The sequence below is a fragment of the Lathyrus oleraceus genome, chromosome 7 (genome assembly GCF_024323335.1).
Source record: "Lathyrus oleraceus cultivar Zhongwan6 chromosome 7, CAAS_Psat_ZW6_1.0, whole genome shotgun sequence".
In the NCBI taxonomy this organism is placed as follows: domain Eukaryota; kingdom Viridiplantae; phylum Streptophyta; class Magnoliopsida; order Fabales; family Fabaceae; genus Lathyrus; species Lathyrus oleraceus.
The window spans coordinates 365675966-365697486 of NC_066585.1; the positions used below are offsets into that span (position 1 = coordinate 365675966).

The 21521-nt window shown below is 36.0% G+C and overlaps 2 protein-coding genes across 3 annotated transcripts; one reads left to right on the forward strand and one right to left on the reverse strand.

The window, feature by feature from the left end:
* The first annotated feature begins 4094 nt into the window (after positions 1-4094).
* On the forward strand, positions 4095-7777 carry LOC127100584 (agamous-like MADS-box protein AGL15). 2 transcript variants are annotated; one of them, XM_051037815.1, is made up of 8 exons: positions 4095-4545; positions 5446-5521; positions 5665-5729; positions 5817-5916; positions 6214-6255; positions 6688-6729; positions 6835-7007; positions 7505-7777. In XM_051037815.1, exons 1-8 carry the CDS (start codon positions 4364-4366, stop codon positions 7569-7571), a joined length of 747 nt encoding a protein of 248 aa, XP_050893772.1. In that variant the 5' UTR covers positions 4095-4363; the 3' UTR covers positions 7572-7777. The 2 variants fall into 2 exon arrangements, with proteins under 2 accessions (XP_050893772.1, XP_050893771.1); XM_051037814.1 differs by having other exon boundaries at positions 4096-4545; positions 5653-5729.
* Positions 7778-7882: 105 nt separating this feature from the next.
* LOC127100583 (UPF0496 protein 4) lies at positions 7883-9329 on the reverse strand. The gene has a single exon (XM_051037813.1). It carries the CDS (start codon positions 8947-8949, stop codon positions 8014-8016), a length of 936 nt encoding a protein of 311 aa, XP_050893770.1. The 5' UTR covers positions 8950-9329; the 3' UTR covers positions 7883-8013.
* Positions 9330-21521: the final 12192 nt, after the last annotated feature.

A 21521-nucleotide genomic window follows, 5' to 3' on the forward strand; every position in this document is an offset into this window, starting at 1 on the left:
ATAAATTTGTATTGGAAAACATTGTTTTTAAGCTTTCAAAAAATGAATATCACTCCTGGTTTGAAATATAAATTCCCTTAGGTTTTATTTCTTAATCCTTTAAATTTTACTATAATAGTTATGTTTAAAAAAATATTAATTAATTTGTTCTCATAAATATAATAAACTTGAAAAACGAGACAAATAAAAATCTATTTTTAAAAAAAATTTAAGTTAAATTTATATTTAAATTTACAAAATTACAAGTTTTCAAGTTTACTTCTTATTAAATTTTAATTAAAATTTTAGTTCTTTATAATATTATAGTTTTTGAGATTAATTTCTATTTTAATTTTTTTTAATAAAAATATTTTTAATCCTCAAAGACAAAATGGTCCTTATAAAATACTATTAGGGACTAACAAATAACAACGAATACATATTATTTTAGAACTAAACTTAATCATAATTTTTGTGGGAATTAAAAATAATTGTAAATAATAAATTTTACAATAAATTTATTTTTTTAATCCCCTAATTTATTTAAATTTATTTAAATTTATTTAAAAATTGAGTTAATATACTCTCTTTATCTCAAAATAGTTGATCTTATTCCTAAAAGTAATTATTTTAAAATGACATATCTATTTTAAAATTTTAAACAATATTTTTTTAATTAAAAGTATTTAAATCAATCCATTTAAATATTTTTCACTTATACTTATGATAAATATAAATACTAGTACATGATAAAAATACTTACCAAAAATATAAATCTATATATTTTATTTATTTATACAGTTTTTTTAGTTTGTTGGAAATGATCAACGAATCAAATATTTTTGGATGAAGAGAGTGTTAATTTCCAATGATACTTATAAATATTCTTACTAATATGTCATTATTTATCATATTTTAATTTATTTAATTATTCTATTAATTATTATTAATAAGATTATTTTAATAAATATAATTTATTTGATCGTTAAAACCAATATAACTAATATTTTAAAAAATATATAGGAAAGTCAATTAATTGTATTTGATTCAAAGATTGAATATTTCATAATTAACGCCATTTTGACAAATAAAATTTATTGACATTTTTTTTTTTAAATATATGTTATTTATATTTTTTCAATTTAGTAGCTCAGTTTCTTTGTTTGAAATTAAATATTCTCCACGTACAATTACAAGAAATTATTATATTCTTTACTCACAAAGATTTTTTTTTTAAGTTGTGTCTTCTAACTAATATTATTGTAACACCCATATATAATAAATGTACATATTATATAACTGTAATTTTGGTACTAAAATGCATAAGCGTCTAGTGGCATCATTGTACATATTACATGTTTTAAATGATACTACAATTAAGGCACAATGTATACAAGGGTATCCAAAATAAAACTAGGAGCTAGATTATTATAGAATGATCTCAAAAGAGATATCTACATAGCGGAAAAACCATCCAAAATATCAAACAAGCAAGGACATCAAACTATCTTGTCCTTACCCTTCACCTGCTCAGGACTATCTAGAAAAAAAATCAATAACATGGGGTGAGATAATAATGTTAGTGGGTTCCTTATCTTATGGGTCCACTCGGTTCTACAGGATTTCTAATCAAAATTCTACTTAAGTCAACAAGAGAAAGAAGACTCAAGTGATGGGAAATTTCGCAATGCATGGCAACATGTTACCTGAGTTCTTATAACTCAAAATAAATCAGTATTCAAATTCATGAAACATCAATCCCCGAACAGACCTACGTTTAGGGCAAGTTCAGTTCACGCATGCTCGTATGATTCGACTTTCATGGTGGATATCAGGTTCTCTGTGAGACTCAAACTCAGTTCAAGTGACCATCACCCGTATGGGCCTCTAATCCACGTAGGGTATCTTTCATCATATGAGACTCTAACCCACTTAGGTGTCCACCTTTCTCCCATGTCCGTCATGGTTGGGACTCAAACCCAATTGACACACAAATCATTGGTGCCACATTTCATTCCTACTTTACATAAGTATATCAAAGAGGATGTGCACCCTCAAGGGAAAAATATTTGAATACATGATTAGTTTCGCAAAACATGATTAAATTCGCCAATCACTAGGTGATCTCATTCACTAATATTCACATCATCAACACATGTTCCATACATTGTCTATCGTTTATGGATAAACAACTACTTTCCCATGATACACACTGAGGTATCGTTGTGTACAAACATTGTCATTTAGGTTATTCGTCATGTCCTAAGTTATCCATTATAGTCCATTTAATTAGTTATAAACCTAGGTTTCACCTCACTTATTATCACATGTTGTAATCAGTTATTGTTTATTCAATGCAAGCATATATGAACATACATATACTTTTAAATTTAATGCATTCACATCATAATGTTATACATAAAGCACATAACATACTATAATTCATAAGGCATGCAGTATAGTTCAAACATCATTCACCAAAAATTATTTTAAATATATGAATGGTTTTCTTCACAAACAAATATAGCTTTTAACTAGTTTCCCAATGCATCCGACCACGTCGCATTTCGAGTTACGAAACTCAAGTTACATCACAAATAATACAAAAGAGAAAAACACGAACCTGACAACCACGCTATGTGCAAGAAAGCGGGCTATGATACAAGAAAACAAAACCCATGCGCTAGCAGCCCCAGGAAGTAGTTAGGGTTGCGAGTAGCGCCCCCAAACTGGGCATAACGCAAAAACCAGTTCCAACACTTATAAAACTCCATTTTTTTTCAATTTAAGTCATGTATACTCACCTTATAACATGCTTAATCATCTCATATCATGAATTTCAACCTTCCCCAACTCTAAGAAGCAACAACATATTCAACATATGAAACACCAAAAAATCTTGAAGAACATAAACAAGTAATATTCATGGTAAGATTCATAGTTAAGATATGATATTCATCAACTACCCTATGATTCTACAAAATCATAAATTTTAAAAATCATAATGTCTCTAACTAGAACCCACCTTGAAATGAGATGAAGTGATTGTTGGAAGATGATGAGATGAAGTGATGATGATGATGATGTTTCCAAACTTCTTGCTTTCCTAAACTCCTCTTCTTCTTCTTTCCACGAGTTCCTCTTCTTTCTCACTTAGCTTCCTCTTGTTTTTTCTTATGGATACATCGCCACAAAATGAGAATATACAAGTGGTTGGTAAGGTTTTGTGATAGGAACATATGGACATAAATGAGTGAAAAATTTTATGTGGTTAGAAAATAATAAGAGTAGTAACAACTATCTCAAGTTTTATCTATTTGTTCTATTAGAGCAATTGATCCATTATTAATATTATCAAAATGACCATTCTTACATCATTTAATAAAATGTCAGTTCTAAATAATATTGATTAAGTCAATTTGAGTTCATTAGTTACTCTATTTATTTCGATTGATAACTTCCAGAGCACATAGGAACTCAGTTGATCTCAATTGATATGAATTTGAGTATTTAAGAAAACGTGGGATATTATAATTATGTAAAACGCTTATAGAGTATTATATTATAAAAAATAAAATAATTAATAATAAAATTAATAATATCATAAAAGTGTCATTTATTTTATTACATTTTCTAATCTATGATTTTTTTAAAAATAATATTAATTTTAAAACAGATAAAATAATAAATACCTTATCTTAAATAAAGAAAAAAAATCAAATATATCTAATTCAAAATGAGAACAAATCCATTTGACATAGCCTTATTAATTAGAGTGATGTAAAGTAACAATAGTAGCCAAAAAGGTAAGTGGACTATTTAATAAATAATATAAAGATATTCAAAATCATAAATATAAATTTTTAAATATAAATAAAACACTTATACATAATAAAATAGTAAAGAATAAAATTTAATGAAAACATATTTTGTATCCTCAATGGATTTCTAAAATAAAAACAAAACAAAAAACCAGAATATGAAATAAAAGAAAAAAAGAAAAGGATAGGACCCACAATAGAGGCCCAATACACTGAAAATCACCTAAAAATGTATCAGAAAGAATAAAATATTAAAAAAAAAAAGAGTCATGCACAACTCTATAAAAAGTACAGAGCCATGCAAAGTTGCCGTTTCAAGCATTGGCCATTTGGGGTAAAAAACGCTCTTTTCTTTCTCTCTCTTTCTCTCTATAGCCCCTTTATCTTCTCCGCCAATTTTTCTATCCCTCTTTCCTAAGTAATGCAGAACAAATAAACCCTCATAGGCCAAAAGGGTTGCTGCTATTTCACCACTTTATTCACACAAATAAAGGAAACATTTTTATTTTCTCTCTTTTCTGTTTTTTGATCATTTGGGTTTTCTGGGTTTTATCAATCAAGAAATGGGTAGGGGGAAAATTGAGATTAAAAGAATTGAAAATTCTAATAGCAGACAAGTTACATTTTCAAAGAGAAGAACTGGCTTGTTGAAGAAGGCTCAGGAGCTTGCTATTCTTTGTGATGCTGAGGTTGCTGTTATCATTTTCTCTAACACAGGCAAACTTTTTGAGTTTTCTAGTTCTGGGTATGTTTCTCACTTTTTTTTTTCTTCAATATCATGCATGTTAATTAGTTTTATTTTTTTTTGAGTTTTGGTTGTGGCTTTATCAAATATATATTTAATGTTTTTCTAGCTGTTTGTTTTTCTTGTTCTTGGTTGTTGCATGTAAAAAGATTTCATTTTTGTTATTGTATATTGCAATTTTGATTTCGTTATTTTTTAGGGTATTCGTATAAGTTTGAATTTCAACTTTTTTTTTTGATTTTATGTTTTGTATCAAAGTTATATATATTCTTCTACCTGTGATTTTTTTTACTGTTTCATTTGGTTTTTCTTAGACCTTACTCATTGTGGAATTTGTGTTTGTTTTCTCTGGCTAGGAAACATCACTTTGTAATAACTGCTTTTCACTTTCCATGTTTTGTTCATTATGAATTTGATGGATTTGGCTCCACCAAAGTGAACTTTGGCTTTAAAGAACAATATAAACAGTTTGCGAGAAAATTAACCATTGATGTCACCTGTATATTCAAAATAAATATAAAATAAGCATATGTTTGCATTCACGTGCGGTGAATCGGCCCATTAACGCGGAAACAAACAGCCGATAAATTGTGAATATGTTGAAATATCAGCGGATGGTTGAGATTATTTACTTTACCCTTTGAAGTGAATCTTTCACTTTGTAGAAGCTGAATCCATCTACAATAGTGTTTAGCATGAATTTGCAAAGCTTTAGTTTTTTTAAAGGAAAACTATGGAGTCTGTTAGTTGATGAATGACATTGTTCAATAATTAAGATGAGCAAGAACAATAACTATTGTTTTAATGTTTTTCAAATTGCCTTCTTTATTGTGCGTTTCAAGCTTACTTATGCTGCATTTTCTGTTAAATCACACAATGCGTTTTGTTTTATACTTGCAGTATGAAGAGAACACTTTCAAGATACAACAAATGCACGGATTCTTCAGAGAGTGCATCAGTGGAATATAAAGCTGAGGTAATCATTAAGCAGTAACAGTTACAGTTGATTGATTGAACAATTCCGTTTGATTCTAATTACAAATTCCTCCATTAGATACTTTCGATTCATTCGTTGATCATTGTTGGATTTTAATGTTTTATGAGTAGTGTTTTCTTCAGAAGGAAGATTCTAAGATGGTGGAGATTCTTAAAGATGAAGTTGCAAAACTAGAAACAAATCAATTGTATGTGCCTTTTTTCAATCTCTTTACATTTCTTATGCCATTTTCATTTGCATTACTTTTTATGATCATTTTCATTTGTGATGATAGACGGCTGTTGGGAAAGGACTTAGCAGGATTGGGATTAAAGGAACTGCAACTTCTAGAGCAGCAAATTAACGAAGCGTTATCATCCGTGAAGGAGAAGAAGGTTCTTATCTTAACACTTCCCTATTTTTTTGTCTTTCTTCACCCATCACACCAGTGTTATCAAATATCAACCCTGTGTTGCCATGGCTGATTGCGGTGGCAGATTTTTTAACAACCACTATAGGCAATTTGTGAAGGATGGTGGCCCCATAGCAGATTTCTGCCTTTCTGAAATGGTTTGCCATCCACAACCGATAACACTGCGCCGCACCAAAATCAAGTCCTGCTATAAGGTTATTAGTGGTTTCTGCTCATAAAAATATACCAGACCTTTAATCCTTTACATCTGTTCTTACAGGAAGAATTACTTATGAAGCAACTGGAGCAGTCTAGGATACAGGTCTGTTGAAATCACTAGTTTACATTAAAAGTTTTATTAAATTGGAAAACACTCCTTGTAAACCAGTCTTTAATTCTTAATCTTTCTAATAATAGAGAATTCAGTCCCTGTATGCAAAACTCAAAATATAGTTTCTTGATTTGTGAGTTTGGCTTAATCTTTCTAATATAGAATTCAGTCCATGTTTACTTTTCCTTCTCTTCTCCTACACGAATTCTTTTTTCTCCTTCTATTACTCACATAGTAGATTTTTGGCATAATGTTATTTTTCGCCATCTGCTATTGATAATACTATAATCACACATAAAGGAAAATTCAAGGAATGGAAACTTCGAAGTTGTTTCACTGGGTCCATTCAAGTATTAAAAGTGGCTTTTTCTTGTCCTAGTCTATCTTTTCATTCTGATCATTGTTTGATTTCATTCTTTCCAGGAGCAGAAGGCTATGCTGGAGAATGAAACTTTGCGCAGACAGGTAATGGTATTCTTCATATGCTTTTATTCTTCTGGCATTTCCATCTTTGAATAATATATCAATCATAAAAACATTGTGCTTTTTCCAATCACTATTATATTACAGGTTGAGGAGCTTCGGTGCTTGTTTCCGATTACTGAACATGTGATTCCAAATTATCTTCAGTATCACCATCTGGAAAGAAATAATTCCTTTGTAGATAATGGTGTTAAATGTCCCAGCTTGGCAAGAAGCTGCTCAAACGACAGAGGAGATTCAGACACCACATTGCATTTAGGGTATTATTCTTTTCTATCACCAAACAACTAAGCTGCACCCAAACTTAGTCAACATTTTTATAGAGTACTGCTATAGCAGGTGCAGGTCTTGAAAACGGTTGAAGTCATGTCCTGATTCTTGATATTGCAATCAAATTTGGTTGTCATGACCACAATTGCATTGCATTTGTGGTTGTGGAAACCTCAAAAACTCTGACATTCAAGCTGCAATTGAGGACCCTAATTTAAAATTCTTACTTGTAATTTATGAAGAACTAACACATACACACAACAGACACATGTAGACATCGATGATAATTAAATAAAAACAGAAGTGGTTGACTATAACATGTGTCTGGGACTTCTTAGTGTCTAACACAAACACATGTTGGACACATTTTTTATTATGTGATTAATTTGTTAACTTCATGAACACTTTGAATATAGAGGTGCAGAGCATACATGGTCCCTATACTATCCCAATTTTGTGTAGTCTGATTTTGCCAATTGTTTTGCAGGTTACCAACTGATGTTCATCACAAGAGGAAGAGTCCTGAGAAAAAAACCTTTTCGAATGATTCATAGAGTCAGATGGCTTTACTGATCCGTTCTGTTGAAAGTTTGAATGAGACTAATTTAGTGCAGGTGTAGTTGTGCACAGTGTCAGTTTAGATGACATTGGAAATGTAGGATGATTAATGGTTTTACCAAATTTTGGGACAATGGGCTGTAAAAATCTCAAATTATGAACCTTGTTTAAGTTTTCATGAAAAATATGCTTATTGCAAATTCATCTTGCTTTATGTTTCCCTTTTAACTTTAATTAGTGTATGACGCAATCATTTGAGTTATATTCTTCACTATTCTTCAAAGCTATTGTACAACTGCACACTGTATTTGCAAACAAATCACTTGTATTTGAAGTTTACAGAACTTTACAATAATCATAAAAGTCACAGACATTTAAAAGAAAACTTGCAAGTTGCAACCTATGAATCTTCAGAAGAAAAATCAAGTAAACAAATTTCTAGTATTGTTTCCTAAGTTGATCAATCAACTTAGTTCTCTGGGCCATTACCTTAGAAAAGAGATCACCCATCTCAGCTTTTACAACATCAGATCCCTCCACAAACTTGTTCAGCTTTGTCTCCAATTCCTTAGCTGCGTCACGTTTAACTTCATCTGAAGCCTCAAGAATGGAATCAACAGCATCATTCACCTCCTTCACCTCCTTCAACATGAAACTTTTATCACCTAACCCTTCACTGATTCTTGAATCAAGTGTGAAAATCAAAGAACCATCAAACCCACCAACCATTTTCTTAACCTCAATATATGGCTTAACATCAATACACAAACAAGACAACAAAATCCCACATACCCAAAAACCTATTCTCTTCAATTCCTTCACACCTTCATTAACAACGAACTCCTTCCCATTAAAAAACTTTACTTTACCATTTTTTTCACGCAGCTTTTCACCAAATTTTATATTCAAACAGCTAGGTTGAATTGCTTTGGGATGATGATGATGACTTGTAGCCAAAGACGACGAATTTTCAAACACCTTCAAGGCATGAATCAGAGAAAGCTTATCCTTTTCAAGATGAGAAAGAGAAGAAGAAATTGAATTGAAAAGCTCTAGCAAAAACAAACTGTAGCTGAGATACTCTTCAATAGAATCAACCTCCCATTTACTCATTGGATAATCTATCTCCAAAGTAAGGTTTTCAAAAGTCTTGTTGATCAAGGGTAAGATTCCAAGGCATTTTTGAATCCAAAACAAGGATAGTATTTCTGATCCGGGTTTCGAATTTGATCCTAATTCGTTGATGAAATTCGAAACTTGGAATCGAAAAGCCTTCAGGGATGCTGATAAGTCCTCAGCTTCATGGTGATGATGATCATGATTCTCCAGCTTGTTGTAGAGTTTTGCAAATTTCTGACCTAAGAGGGCTACCATGGTTTATAACAAATAACAACACAAAAAGAAGATGTATAACTTTGTGGGGTGTGTGTTTTTCAACTAGAATTCAAAGACAAAAAGGTTTGAAATGGTTGTTTATATATTAGATGATAACTTCAAAGTTTCTGTCACTTTATTTTATTATAAGTGTTATTTACTCGTTTTACAATTAAAATAACATTTTATAATGAGACTTTTAATAAAGTTGTGGTTGTAAAGCACGTAATTACCCATAGAAAACTGATTTGGCGGCTGTGAAAAATGTGATCATGAATCATATGATAATTTATGATCAACTTGTTGGTTGTATAGTATATTTGACTAGAAGGGTATGTTAAGATATTGATTTTTTCTTAATCTTGATAGTTAATCCAACTCATAGTGTGTTGGTTTTGCGTGTTAAGTTGTTAAATCAAAGTTTGGAAAATGTTATATGAAAGAAACTTATGCAATTGGGTCAACTTGATAAGGCTGGAGCGTATTTAGTAGCACATGACACATGTTATTGAAAACAAAATAATTGAATACTAGTATAATTTTGGTTAATCATTATCTCATATCTTACACAAAAGTTGTAAAGTTTTTGTTGGTACTAGTAGAATAGAAACAGATAATTGTGGGGTTGTTATATAGTTTATATATGAGATAAATAAACGCGCTTACTTGTTGATGTTGCTAATTCCCAATTCGAGATAGGATCACAAAAATCAAATCCAAAAACAGCAGCAAAAGGTCATCAAAACAAACACATAATCCGTGTGCTATACAAAAACTCATACCAAAGTTTAACTTTTTTTTCTTCTTCTTATTTCCTTCTTTTTATTACCCCGCGATGGTGAAAGAGGCTACTATTAAGACTTCATCAATAGAGCAATGTTAAAGGATACTCTTTTTTATCACTCTTTGTTGGAATAATATTTTTCAGTTAAGAAAAGGTTTTTTCCTTCGGAAGAAATCAACGAGATGAGTCATAAATTAGATTATTATTTTTAAGACGATTCATGGTCCTGTCTAAGAATATATAAAGAAATTATTAATGAGTCTTGGATAAAAGAGGTAGTTACAAATGTATTGCATACCGTAGAATCTGTATTAGAAGTTTATATGATACTTAGACAATTTGATATGATTCATACTTTCGAAAAGATAAAAAGAGAGAAGAAAAAAAACTATTTAATAACCAAATAGCAATGAGGAGAAGAAGAGAAAAATGAGCTTGATAACTCACTTTTTTTTGGAGTGCTTTAAAAAGAAAGCACGGCTTATGTGATGTTGGAAATTAATCAAGGTGTTTAGATTAAATAACATGAGACTTCTCATTTTTTTTCTTCATTTTGTACATGCATAATTTTTCAAGACTCTCCTTAACCCCCACTCTATTATTGGATAAAACATGTGTATTTTATCTAATAAAAAATGAATGATAGAAACCTAGCATGTTTTCAAGACTTCTAGCAGCAAGAACCTTAATTCAATAATTTTGTTGTTCTTATTGGATTGTCCATTTGGATCTGCTTCGATTTAGCAAAACAATAACTTGAAGAAATGTTAAAGTATTTAAAATTGGTCTAACTTGCTAAAGCCGTATGAAGTTGCAGAAAGAAAATATATTGGACACAATGCTCTAGCATGTTGGTGCGACATATGAGCCTTGGGCAACATGCACTAGAATGTTGCTTTTGGACTGTGATATGCAGAAGATGTGTTAAAGATTTTATTGTTATTTATTTAACAATATGATTAGATGATTTAATTTAAATTTAAATAAAGATTTGAATTTAAATGAAAACAAATCATATCTTGTTGGAGATATTCAAAGAACAAATCAAATATCTAACATATTCTGCATTAATTATGAACGAATTCAAAGATACTATCCAAGGAGAAAAGCATGGAGTTACATTTTTATATAAGGAGTTCAAACCTACATTAGAAAGAAAGCACTCCCATTGAAGATCTTAGAGTGTCTAGGTTTTGTGTCATGTATTCACGTTAACGCCCTTAGAGGATTAATGTTGAATCTTTATGTACACCTCTATGTTTCAGTAAGTTGGCATATAAGGTTTTCCTAGTTGAGTTGTAACTTTAAACATTCTTTATCTTGTGAAGATTGAAGTTAATCACTAAGATTTAGTGATTTTTTCCCTTGTCACTAGGATTGTGGCAGAGAAGAAAGTGAGTAGGTGTCGCATCCGCGAAAAACAACCGGCGGGCAAAAACAAAACAAACAGAGCCGCCACCGTGCGTTATTTATCCCAAAGAGGGAAAGGAAACGCTCAAAGTAAACCTGGAAAAGACATGGTCTCGCGACCAAAGAGAGATGGGATCGGGAGTCGGTTATGCGAAGGGAAGGTATTAGCACCCCTACGCATCCGTCGTACTCGACGGGATCCACGCTCAAAAGGAAAGAATAAGGTTGCTAAACACTGCTCAAAAGAATGCACACACACACCCCGGAAACAACACAGGTGGGATAAGAGGGGAACGGGCTCGCTAGGATATCGCATCCTATGCCTACGTATCTCATCTGGAATGAGAATCAGAGCTACCGTAGTTCGGCTCACGCACGCCGAAACAAAACACACGCAAACAGGCAAACATGGAAACCGAATGCCAATCGCTGGACTTACATCGGACTCCGAACCAACAAACACCCACAGGAAACCAACCGCCAATCGCTGGACTTACGTCAGACTCCACACAAACAAACACCAATAGGATACGGAATTCCAATCGCTGGTCTTACATCCATCTCCTAACACACAAGAAGGATAACAAACAACAAGTTACTAAGGAGTCTGGCACTCGAGCCTAGCAACTGTCAAGCAAACACACACAAAAAAGAAAAAGGGTGAACACACAGACTAACAGGGAGTCGGGAACTCGAGCCTGATAGCTGTCAAGCACAACACACTCAAAAAAAGAAAAGGGTGCCCAGAGAGATCTCGTACGACCTCCTGCCTACGTACCTCATCTGGTATGAGGATCAGAGCAACGTAGTTCCCCTTAACAGGGGAGAAACTTTCTCCTAACCAGAGACTGGGAAATAACAAACTAGAAGGGAGACTGACTCGAGCCTAATAGTTATCATGCAATCCACAATGGTCCTAGGTTGAGGTTTCTATCTAACTTGCACAGGCAGCAAGCTATCCTAAACAACACAAACAAAATCATACAAACACACAATTAGCACACACTATATACAAACAAAGCGGGCTCACACAAGGTTAGGCTGGGAAACACAAGCCAACTGGAATCGGGTGTAGTTAGCTCTTAACCCTAACATTGAGAGTTAGGGTGAAGCAGATGAAATGGGAAGTGAGGGTAAGACCTCACAGCTCTTATCCCTGGCCTGGGAGAGCTTCAGACAAATGAAAGTGTGGGAGTTCAGAAAGTTGGAACTCTTCTCCACATATGACTGACTCAACAAAGATCTTGGGTTAATATCCACAATGCATCAACACAAGGTGTGTGAGCAAAGTGGATGACACACTGAATAGCAGGAGATGGATTGCACATCTCTTTTATCTGCCAATTGTCTTATCAAAGGACTTTTCCTGCTTGGCACAAAGATAAACATTCACAAGCATTGCCTCTTAAGGAGGGCTTCAGGCAGATGCCTGCCCAAGTAACAGGACAGATCTTCCAGACTACATGAAGTCAGAGGGTTATACCTATATGGTTAAGCAACCAAGCAAAAGCAAGTTCAAAATGAACTTAAGCAACTTATGTACCTGTAGAAACATCACACAAGTCAGTTAAACTGTACAGACAAACAGATAACATGAATATCAACAGTTAATCCCCATGATCAAGGCATAAGCCACAAATCAAACTCAAATGAGTTAACAACCCTACAAAACACACAAAGTTAGTCAAAAGCAAGCATCAAATGCTCAAGTGAGGTTGCATCATGAACTATGGGACTTGAGTGCTCAACCTGAAATTAAAGCTCAAACATGAGAGGCAAACCACTAGGTCAAGGCCTAGGGTCAAAGAGGGAGAAAAAATTCAAAACAGAACATGAAATTTCACATGAATCAACTTCAATCAATCAAGAACATCATCCAAAAAGTCCCACATTAATATCAATCACCGATTTCATTTCATGAACAAAATATGGCAAGGTATGCACATTGTAACCACATTGCAACATCAGAATGAACAAATGCACAATAAATCAAAAATAATTCAATTAATTTTGGCAAAAATCATGGGTAAACAGAACACACAACATGATCTCCACACAAAAAATTAGGGCATTTGGACAAGTTTAGGCATGGTAATCAAATTCATCAAGTCAAGGTAAGCACAAACAAGCTCAAATAGGGCACAATTTGCTACATCAACTTAGCACAAACCTAAATCAGAAATGACAAATGGTAAATACCTCAAACCAAAGCCACAATAAACTTCAACTTGTCTAGAATCAATGTGAAAAATTCCACATTCATATGATAAACAACCAGCATCTCACAAATTATGGAAGTTCAAGACTATTCAAAAGTGCACAAATGATCATCCAGAAAGAAAAATCTCAAACAAATCAGAAATGAATCCAAAAATTCCACAAAAAATCATGATCAATCACAACATGCATAAGAAGCATCATATAAAAAATCACATCATTTGGAGTTTATTTGGCATGGCAAAGAAATTCATCAAATTGAGCAAGCAAAGGTGTGACACACATTGTCACACCTACATTAACATGAGCATATCTCAGCAACCACAAATGAGAAAAATGCAAACTCAACACCAAAATGTCCAGTAAGATGTCTAGTTTAAGCATACAAAATTTCAAAAGCATTGGATTAAAACTCATCATTTCACAAAGCATATGGCAAGCAAGGTACAAATACACATACATGTTCACAATCCCTAAGACAAATTAATTTCCATCCAAGCACAAATTCTGGAAAAATAACCAAAAAATACTAGACACAACAAGGAGCAAGATGCAAAATTCCACACATGATTTGGATCAATATTTATTGAGTTATGATTTTTTTAAGTGGAAGAATAATTAAAAAAACATGAATGAAGCATATACATGAATGGATGGAGAAAAGAAAATAATATGTGGAACATTTGCTATAGGCCAGAATCGAAGGGAGGTAATTTTTGAAATAGGGCGCGCTAACATGAAACACTGCGTTTCATTAAACGCATGTGGCAGTCAAACATGACGTGTCCACGGTCAAACGCACGGGAACCACTCAAATGGCCAGGCAATCGCTTCGCTGGACCAATACATGTCCACTAACACATAACCACATGCAAAATGCGTTGGGAAAGATCTACAGAATTCTGGAAACACAAACCCTAACACATTCATACGTGTTCTTCATGTTCATCATCCTCAAGAACACATGTTCACAGAAATTGAAAATAATCACATCCTCTTGTTCCTCTCACATCACACAACACTAATCCATATCCGATTTATTCTAATTCAACATATATCATGCAAAACGAATGGATTAAGTTTCATATGCTAAACTTCAAATCACCATAACTATCACAATACTGCATGAAATTCATGGATCTAAAGCTCAGTTTAATCACCAATGCAAGATCTACAACAAACACCTAACAATTTCATGAATTATGGAACTCGAATTCTAACCTTCAAGAAGATGCAGAAGTGAATCTGGTGATTTCTCGCTTGGTAATGCACAAACAGATGTTCCTCAGCTCTTTGATGAATGAATAGAGGAAGGTTTGATGCTCAATCGTGCTTGATCTTGCCAGAATCTCCAACTGCCATGGATGAGTGTGAGCTTCGAAATGCTTCAAATCTTCATGAAATCCTCTGAATCTTGCTTCCACTATGCTCAATTATGCTCATGGATGATGATTTGATCAAGAACAAGGCAAGGTGTATGAAGGAAATTGCAAAAAAAAGTGAGAGCAAAATTTGTGAAAATTTGTAGATCTGAAAATGTGATGATGTTAATCCAATTTTCTGTTATGATTTCACTTATATATGATGTGCTAATGAAGTTTGTTAATCATGCTTAACCAATGCAAGTGGAATTAGTGAAAACTAGGTGTTTATGCCAATTTGCCAATTCACCTCTATGCATGGAAAGCAATGCAACAGTACACGAATTCTGTTTGGAAATCACTTGAAATGTTGTTTGGAAACCAAATGCAATGCTAGAATGTGAAGCCCATGCTTAATTTTCAAATTTGGAATTTCCCTCCAAAATTCAAATGAAAAACCAAATATTTTTGTGATGGAAATGCATGGCTTATGATGCATGAATTGGATAGTACATGTCAAGACATGAATGTTGCAAATAGAACCACTTCATTTGGCCTTATGGTTAAAAAGTTATGCATGTTTGAAGTTCAAATTCATTTGACCATGATTGATCCATATCTTTTCAACCATACATGAGAAATTCATGTTCTTGGACTTTTTGGAAAGGGGAAAACAAGATCTTCAACTTTCATGTTCAACAAAATTTAATTTGAAGCATTTTTGATGATGTAATCTTGAGGAGAAAACCTTTCCATTTTTGGCAAATTTGAATTACAGGTCACTTTCTATTTTTGGAAAGTTTTGTCCTGACTTTATTTTCTTCAATGTTGATGTTTGAAATGTCAAATGATACTTGTTTGAACATGAATGAAGTATTTCTGACCATCTCCCACCTCCAAATCCAACAGTTGACTTGTGGTTGACTTTTTCAGTTGACAGATGACTTGGTCATGCACAGATGAAATTTGAGCCTCAACCTCCTGATGAAATGGCTCCAAGATGAAACCCTAGCTTACACAAGCTCCATAAAACCATATAATGATCCCCATCTCAATAAAGACCTCATCTTCTTGACAAACCCTGATTGGTACAATTCAACTGATTAGGGTTGACCAGAGGTCAAAACCCTAATCCCAAGGAACATGATCAAGCACAATGAACCTCTTGGTGATGATAAGACCATGATGATGGTGATGTACCATTACAATCAAGATAATACCCAATCTCCTTGAGGAACCAAGAAACCCTAATTGAAGCACAAACCCTCAGATGATCAGTGATCAATTCAAGAGACCCTCAGGCTTGCATAACCTCTCCATCTTTTGAGAAAGACCTAGGAGGATGATTGGCTTATTATTCCACATGATATGCAAAGATTCAATGACTAATGTCCTACAAAATGAAATGCAACATGCTAAGCTAGTCTCAAGAGAAGAGGGCAAATTTTGAGGTGTTACAGCTGCCCCTATTCAATCCACTGTGAACCTGTCGATATGAATAGCCTCGGCTTTCAGATTATCAAGGTGAAGAGTGATTGAATACTAAGAACAAATGAACAATTTACACTCTGATGGGAAAATAATTAACCATGCCTGTCCGAATCGGCAAAGAAGCAATCTCAAAGAAACATCCGTCTGGCACGAAGAAAGTCGGCCTGAATACCGAAACAGGAATATTAGTCTGGATACCAAAATAAATGGTAGCACAGGAATAACCATGGCCTGAATGCCGCTCAGTAGTCTGAAACCCTGAAACCTGGGTTGAATGCCGCAAGCTGCATCGATCTGAACTTCGGAAGCTTCTTCGATCTGAACATCGGAAACTGGTCTGAATACCCACCTCGGCCTGAACACCGGAAACCTAGCCTGAATGCCGCAAGCTGCATCGATCTGAACTTCGGAAGCTTCTTCAATCTGAACATCGGAAACTGGTATGAATACCCACCTCGGCCTGAACACCGGAAACCTGGCCTGAATGCCGCAAGCTTCATCGATCTGAACTTCGGAAGCTTCTTCGATTTGAACATCGGAAACTGGTCTGAATACCCACCTCGGCCTGAACACCGGAAACCTGGCCTGAATGCCGCAAGCTGCATCGATCTGAACCTCGGAAGCTTCTTCGATCTGAACATCGGAAACTGGTCTGAATACCCACCTCGGCCTGAACACCGGAAACCTGGCCTGAATGCCGCAAGCTTCATCGATCTAAAATTCGGAAGCTTCTTCGATCTGAACATCGGAAACTGGTCTGAATACCCAACTCGTCCTGAACACCGCATCGGTCTGAACACCCGAAAAACTCTTCATGCCTGTCAGCATCGACAACAATAAGGTAAAGTGACGAATGAGACGGCACGTGGGCCAACGACTTATGTTGGGAATAATAAGCCATGAGCATGCCATTCCTACTTAATCCACTGTGAACGAACAATCTGCGCTCAGTTGGGGATTATCTCCTTCTCTTTTCTTTACTTTTTGTTCTTTTCTTGGACCCCGAAACTTTTCTGATCATCATTCCATCTCCGCCCGACATAAGCCCTTCTTCCAATATCGCACTACTGGGGAATACTGTGGATTAGAATCACGACGCCAAACTCCTCGGAGTAACATCTTCACCTTCTGGCGAAACCACTTCTCAAACAATAACCATGGTCTGAGACTAGCCTATGCTTGCAATGCTGATGCATGGTATTTTTTAGCGTAATGCCCCATAACCATGGAAATGCTACGCAAGTAATTATGCAATATGCTATGCTTATCTACATGATGAATGCATAAAAAGTATCCCCCTCAAGGGACTCTTCTGGGGAGCTCGAGGCACTCTGCTGAGGAACTCGACAACACTCCAATCTCCACCCTGCTGAGGAATAGCACTGCTGCTGGGGGAAAGGACCACCTTTACCAAGGATGACCTCCACTGAACTCAACCCGCTTGGGGACTTCGCTGGGGAATAAACCACCAACGCACTCTGTGGGGAAACAACAGTCTCTGACTTGCTAGGGATATAACAATCCCGGCTCTGCTAGGGGAAACCACTACCAACAGATACCTCCGCTGGGAAACAACAACCTTCAGGCCTGGCTGCTGAGGAAACACAAATCTCAAACTTGCCGGGGAAATAACCATCCTGACCCTGCTAGGGAAGTCACAGACCTTGAATCTGCTGAGGAGGTAACAATCCCAACTCTGCTTGGGGAAACCAAGAAGTTCTGGCACTGAACGCCTGTCGACTCGTCGAACCATGACATTCACCATCCAAATCCAATGTCAGCTTTCCACTTTTGAGAGCTCCCAGACTCGTCTGGACTTTTCTGATTCATCACCTTGTATTTCCGACTCCTCCGTTCTCGACGGAGATCGAACTCTTTGAATTTATACAAATTTTCCAATCTCAGACTTTGAAGAGTCTTCTTGATTAATTCTCAAGGATCGTCGTACGTCTTTCGCCGTCTTTTCACCATTCTTCCATTCATTCGTCCCTGATTGGACTCCTCGGGGATCTTTCGTCAAAAGCTTCCACATCACAACCTGCAAGTGAGTGAAAAATATCTAACAGTATCTGCAAACGAGATCGTTAGATAAAAACGTGCCCCAGGCGTGTCGAGATTTCAACACTTGGGTCACTCAACCTTCCGAATAAGATTTCAAGTTTTAATCTTATAAACATGCATTGGAAGGGACCTGTATGTCTTAAAATGCAAAGATTCTTTATCACAAATAATTGGATGTTTTTGAAATCAAAGCGGTAATGAAAACAAAAACAAAATTATTTGACTGAATATGCATTTTATTGATTGAAAAGTGTGGCTCAAATTGAGCAATACAAAGGAAGCAATTCCTGAAAAGAGGTAATTGCGCACAAAAGGAAAAATCTATCCTAATGGCAATGTGAAACCGTGATCTCATCGAGTTCCAACTCGGTTACACCCCATATGTCCTCAGACTTTCCGTACTTTCTGCCTTCTGAAAAAGACGCTTCCGATTGATCCCCACCGGGGATTATCCATGTGTCTTAACCAAAGCGCAAACGATCATGCCAGACGCAGTTGTTCGTTTCAATCCCTCTTTTGCCTGGACCGCCCTTTCGGGTTTTCAGTCCACCGGGATACCCTTTTTTGCCCAAGTCGCCTTTTCAGGTTTTCGACTTGCCGGGCGTACATTTTTCTTTTTATCCCTAATTTTTGCCCGAACCTTTTTCTCTTTTTTCTTTGGTTCGCCGGGATGCCCATTTTTTCCTGGACTATTTTATTCTTTTCGTCCAGCGGGTCTCTTTATACGAAGTATTTTTTAACTGCGTCCGCATTCACAGGGGATGGAAAATCTTCACCATCCATGGTCGTCAACAACAAGGCTCCGCCAGAGAAAACCTTCTTGACCACGAATGGACCTTCATAATTGGGTGTCCATTTGCCCCTACAATCGTTTTTGAGGAGGAAGGATCCTTTTCAGCACCATATCACCCACGTGATACACTCGAGGTCGTACCTTTCGGTCAAAAGCACGCTTCATCCACTTGGTACAACTGCCCCTGACAAATGGCCGCCAACCTCTTTTCCTCAATCAGGCTCAACTCTTCATACCGAGTTCTTACCCATTCAGCCTCTTGCAATTTCACGTCCATCAGGACTCTCAAAGAGGGAATTTGAACCTCAACCGGTAACACCACTTTTATCCCATACACGAGCGAGAACGGAGCTGCCCCAGTAGACGTACGCACCGAAGATCAGTACCCAGGATACAAGCTTCGTACTCAGCCATCCTTGCTGGTGCATTCAAATGTTATCCAGGAAACAAAAGGAATGTGGGATCTCTTCGGCGCAACCAGAACGACACTAACTTATCCATATTAACCTCCCCATCAGACATCAGAATCCGTTCGGATTTAGGGTCAGGCCCCTCCTCCGGGATCGGTTCCTCACAATCTTTCGATTTGAGCACCTCGAGATGTCCTCATCAGGGAACTCAAACTTCCTTGGTTAATAATCCTCTACGGGTTGCTGGGCGGGGTAATCAGACAATACACTCCCCTCGATTGCTTTCTGAGAGGTATACTGAATATCGTATTCAATCAAAATCATTTGCCCTCTCGCAACCCGTCTGGTCAATGCTGTCTTCTCAGATATGTACTTGATCAGATCCATCTTGAAATCCACAAAGTGGTATGAACCAGCATACACTGTCTCAATCGGCGAGCAGCCTATGCCAAAGTACAACAAGTTTTCTCGAGCAGTGAATGTATTGTTTCACAGTTGGTAAACTTTTTGCTAAGGTAAATTGCATGCTCTTTTCGACAAGACTCGTCATGCTGACACAATACGCACCTCATAGACTCCTCGAGGGCTGTCAAGTACCAGAGTAACAATTGCTCCTTGAATCAGAGGTTCCTGCAACTTATTCTTTTATCTTTCAGTGCCCCTTGGCAACCATTATTCCACCTGACCGTTTGATTTTTTTTCACGGCTTGAATGGGTTCACACGTGGTTGTTAGGTGAGATGTGAACCATGAAATGTAGTTCAATCTACCTAAGAAACCACGAACCTCTTTCTTTGTTCTCGGTTCAGGCATTTCTTGTATTACTTTTTTCTTTTTTTCTTCTTCTTTTTTTTTCTTTCTTTTTTTTAGCAGGATCAACCTCGATTCCTCTCTTACAATGAACCCCAGCAGCTTACCGGACCGCACTCTGAAAGTGCACTTATTTGAATTCAACCTCAGTTTGAATTGTCTCAACCGGTCGACCAACTTGGCCAGATCCACCAGATGCCCCTCTTTTGTTTCGGACTTTGCTATCATGTCATCAACATAGCATTCAATTTCAGGATGAATCATATCATGAAACAAAGTCACCATGGCTCTCTGATAAGTAGCATCGACGTTCTTGAGACCGAATGGCATCACCTCCACTCTTGACACTCGCCTCCAAGGCGGCCCCAACCTTTACTTCCTTCCTGACCTTCTCGGTGCCTGGATTAACGATCTCAACTCGCTTTACGTGCGGCTGAATCACCTTCTCCTCTTGTTTCAACAACCTGGTTAATCTTCCAGCAGATCACAATCCTCTTCGCCTTCTTCTTCGGCATGATAGATCGGATTGTCGAAGTCATACAGAGGTGTAATCGAATTGTTATCAACGAGATTAGGAGAATTATTTTTCGAAGTTGGAACGAGTCAAATCAAAAAAAGGGAAAAATGAAAACAAACATTGCCATTTTTATTTATTTTTAAAACTGCGAAAATAAATGAAAAACAGGGAACACCGCTTTTAATGTGAAAAATATCCATTTATTAATGATGCAAAATGTTGCACAATGAAACACATGAGGTGGCCCTTACAATGGACCATTACGTTTCGGGCAAAACGTATGGCTTTCATGCAAACAGAATTGAAAAACAGAAATATTACTCTTCAGGATGAGTGACAGTGATGATCTTTTAGGCCTTCCAGTTCCCTGGTACGCACGATTTTATCCACGAGTCAAGTTCACAGTCACTGTCAGTCTCTTCACCCACCGCACAGACGCGATCTGAATCTTCAGCAATTGCACCCACCATCACCTGACCATGCGCCGACATGGGATTAGCACCAACATTCAGTGACAGTGTAAAATTGAGGGCCTTGGAATCCACCAGGTCTTGGACAGTATGCTTAAAGGCTCTACAACCTTCAATGTTATGTCCAGAGGCACCAGAATAGAATTCACACTTGGCGTTCTCATCATAGTTGGGAGGCTTCTGATCTGATCTCAATGGAGCTAATGTCCTCAATTGTACCATTCCGAGATCTTTCAACTTCTTCAACAG

What these genes read in the sequence shown, in the direction of transcription:
- LOC127100584 (XM_051037814.1), top strand. Translation starts at nt 4,364, where the DNA reads ATGGGTAGGGGGAAAATTGAGATTAAAAGAATTGAAAATTCTAATAGC. An exon ending in TTTGAGTTTTCTAGTTCTGG is followed by an intron (nt 4,546 to 5,445) that starts GTATGTTTCTCA and finishes TTATACTTGCAG; the next exon opens with TATGAAGAGAACACTTTCAA. An exon ending in AAACTAGAAACAAATCAATT is followed by an intron (nt 5,730 to 5,816) that starts GTATGTGCCTTT and finishes TTGTGATGATAG; the next exon opens with ACGGCTGTTGGGAAAGGACT.
- LOC127100583 (XM_051037813.1), bottom strand. Translation starts at nt 8,949, where the DNA reads ATGGTAGCCCTCTTAGGTCAGAAATTTGCAAAACTCTACAACAAGCTG.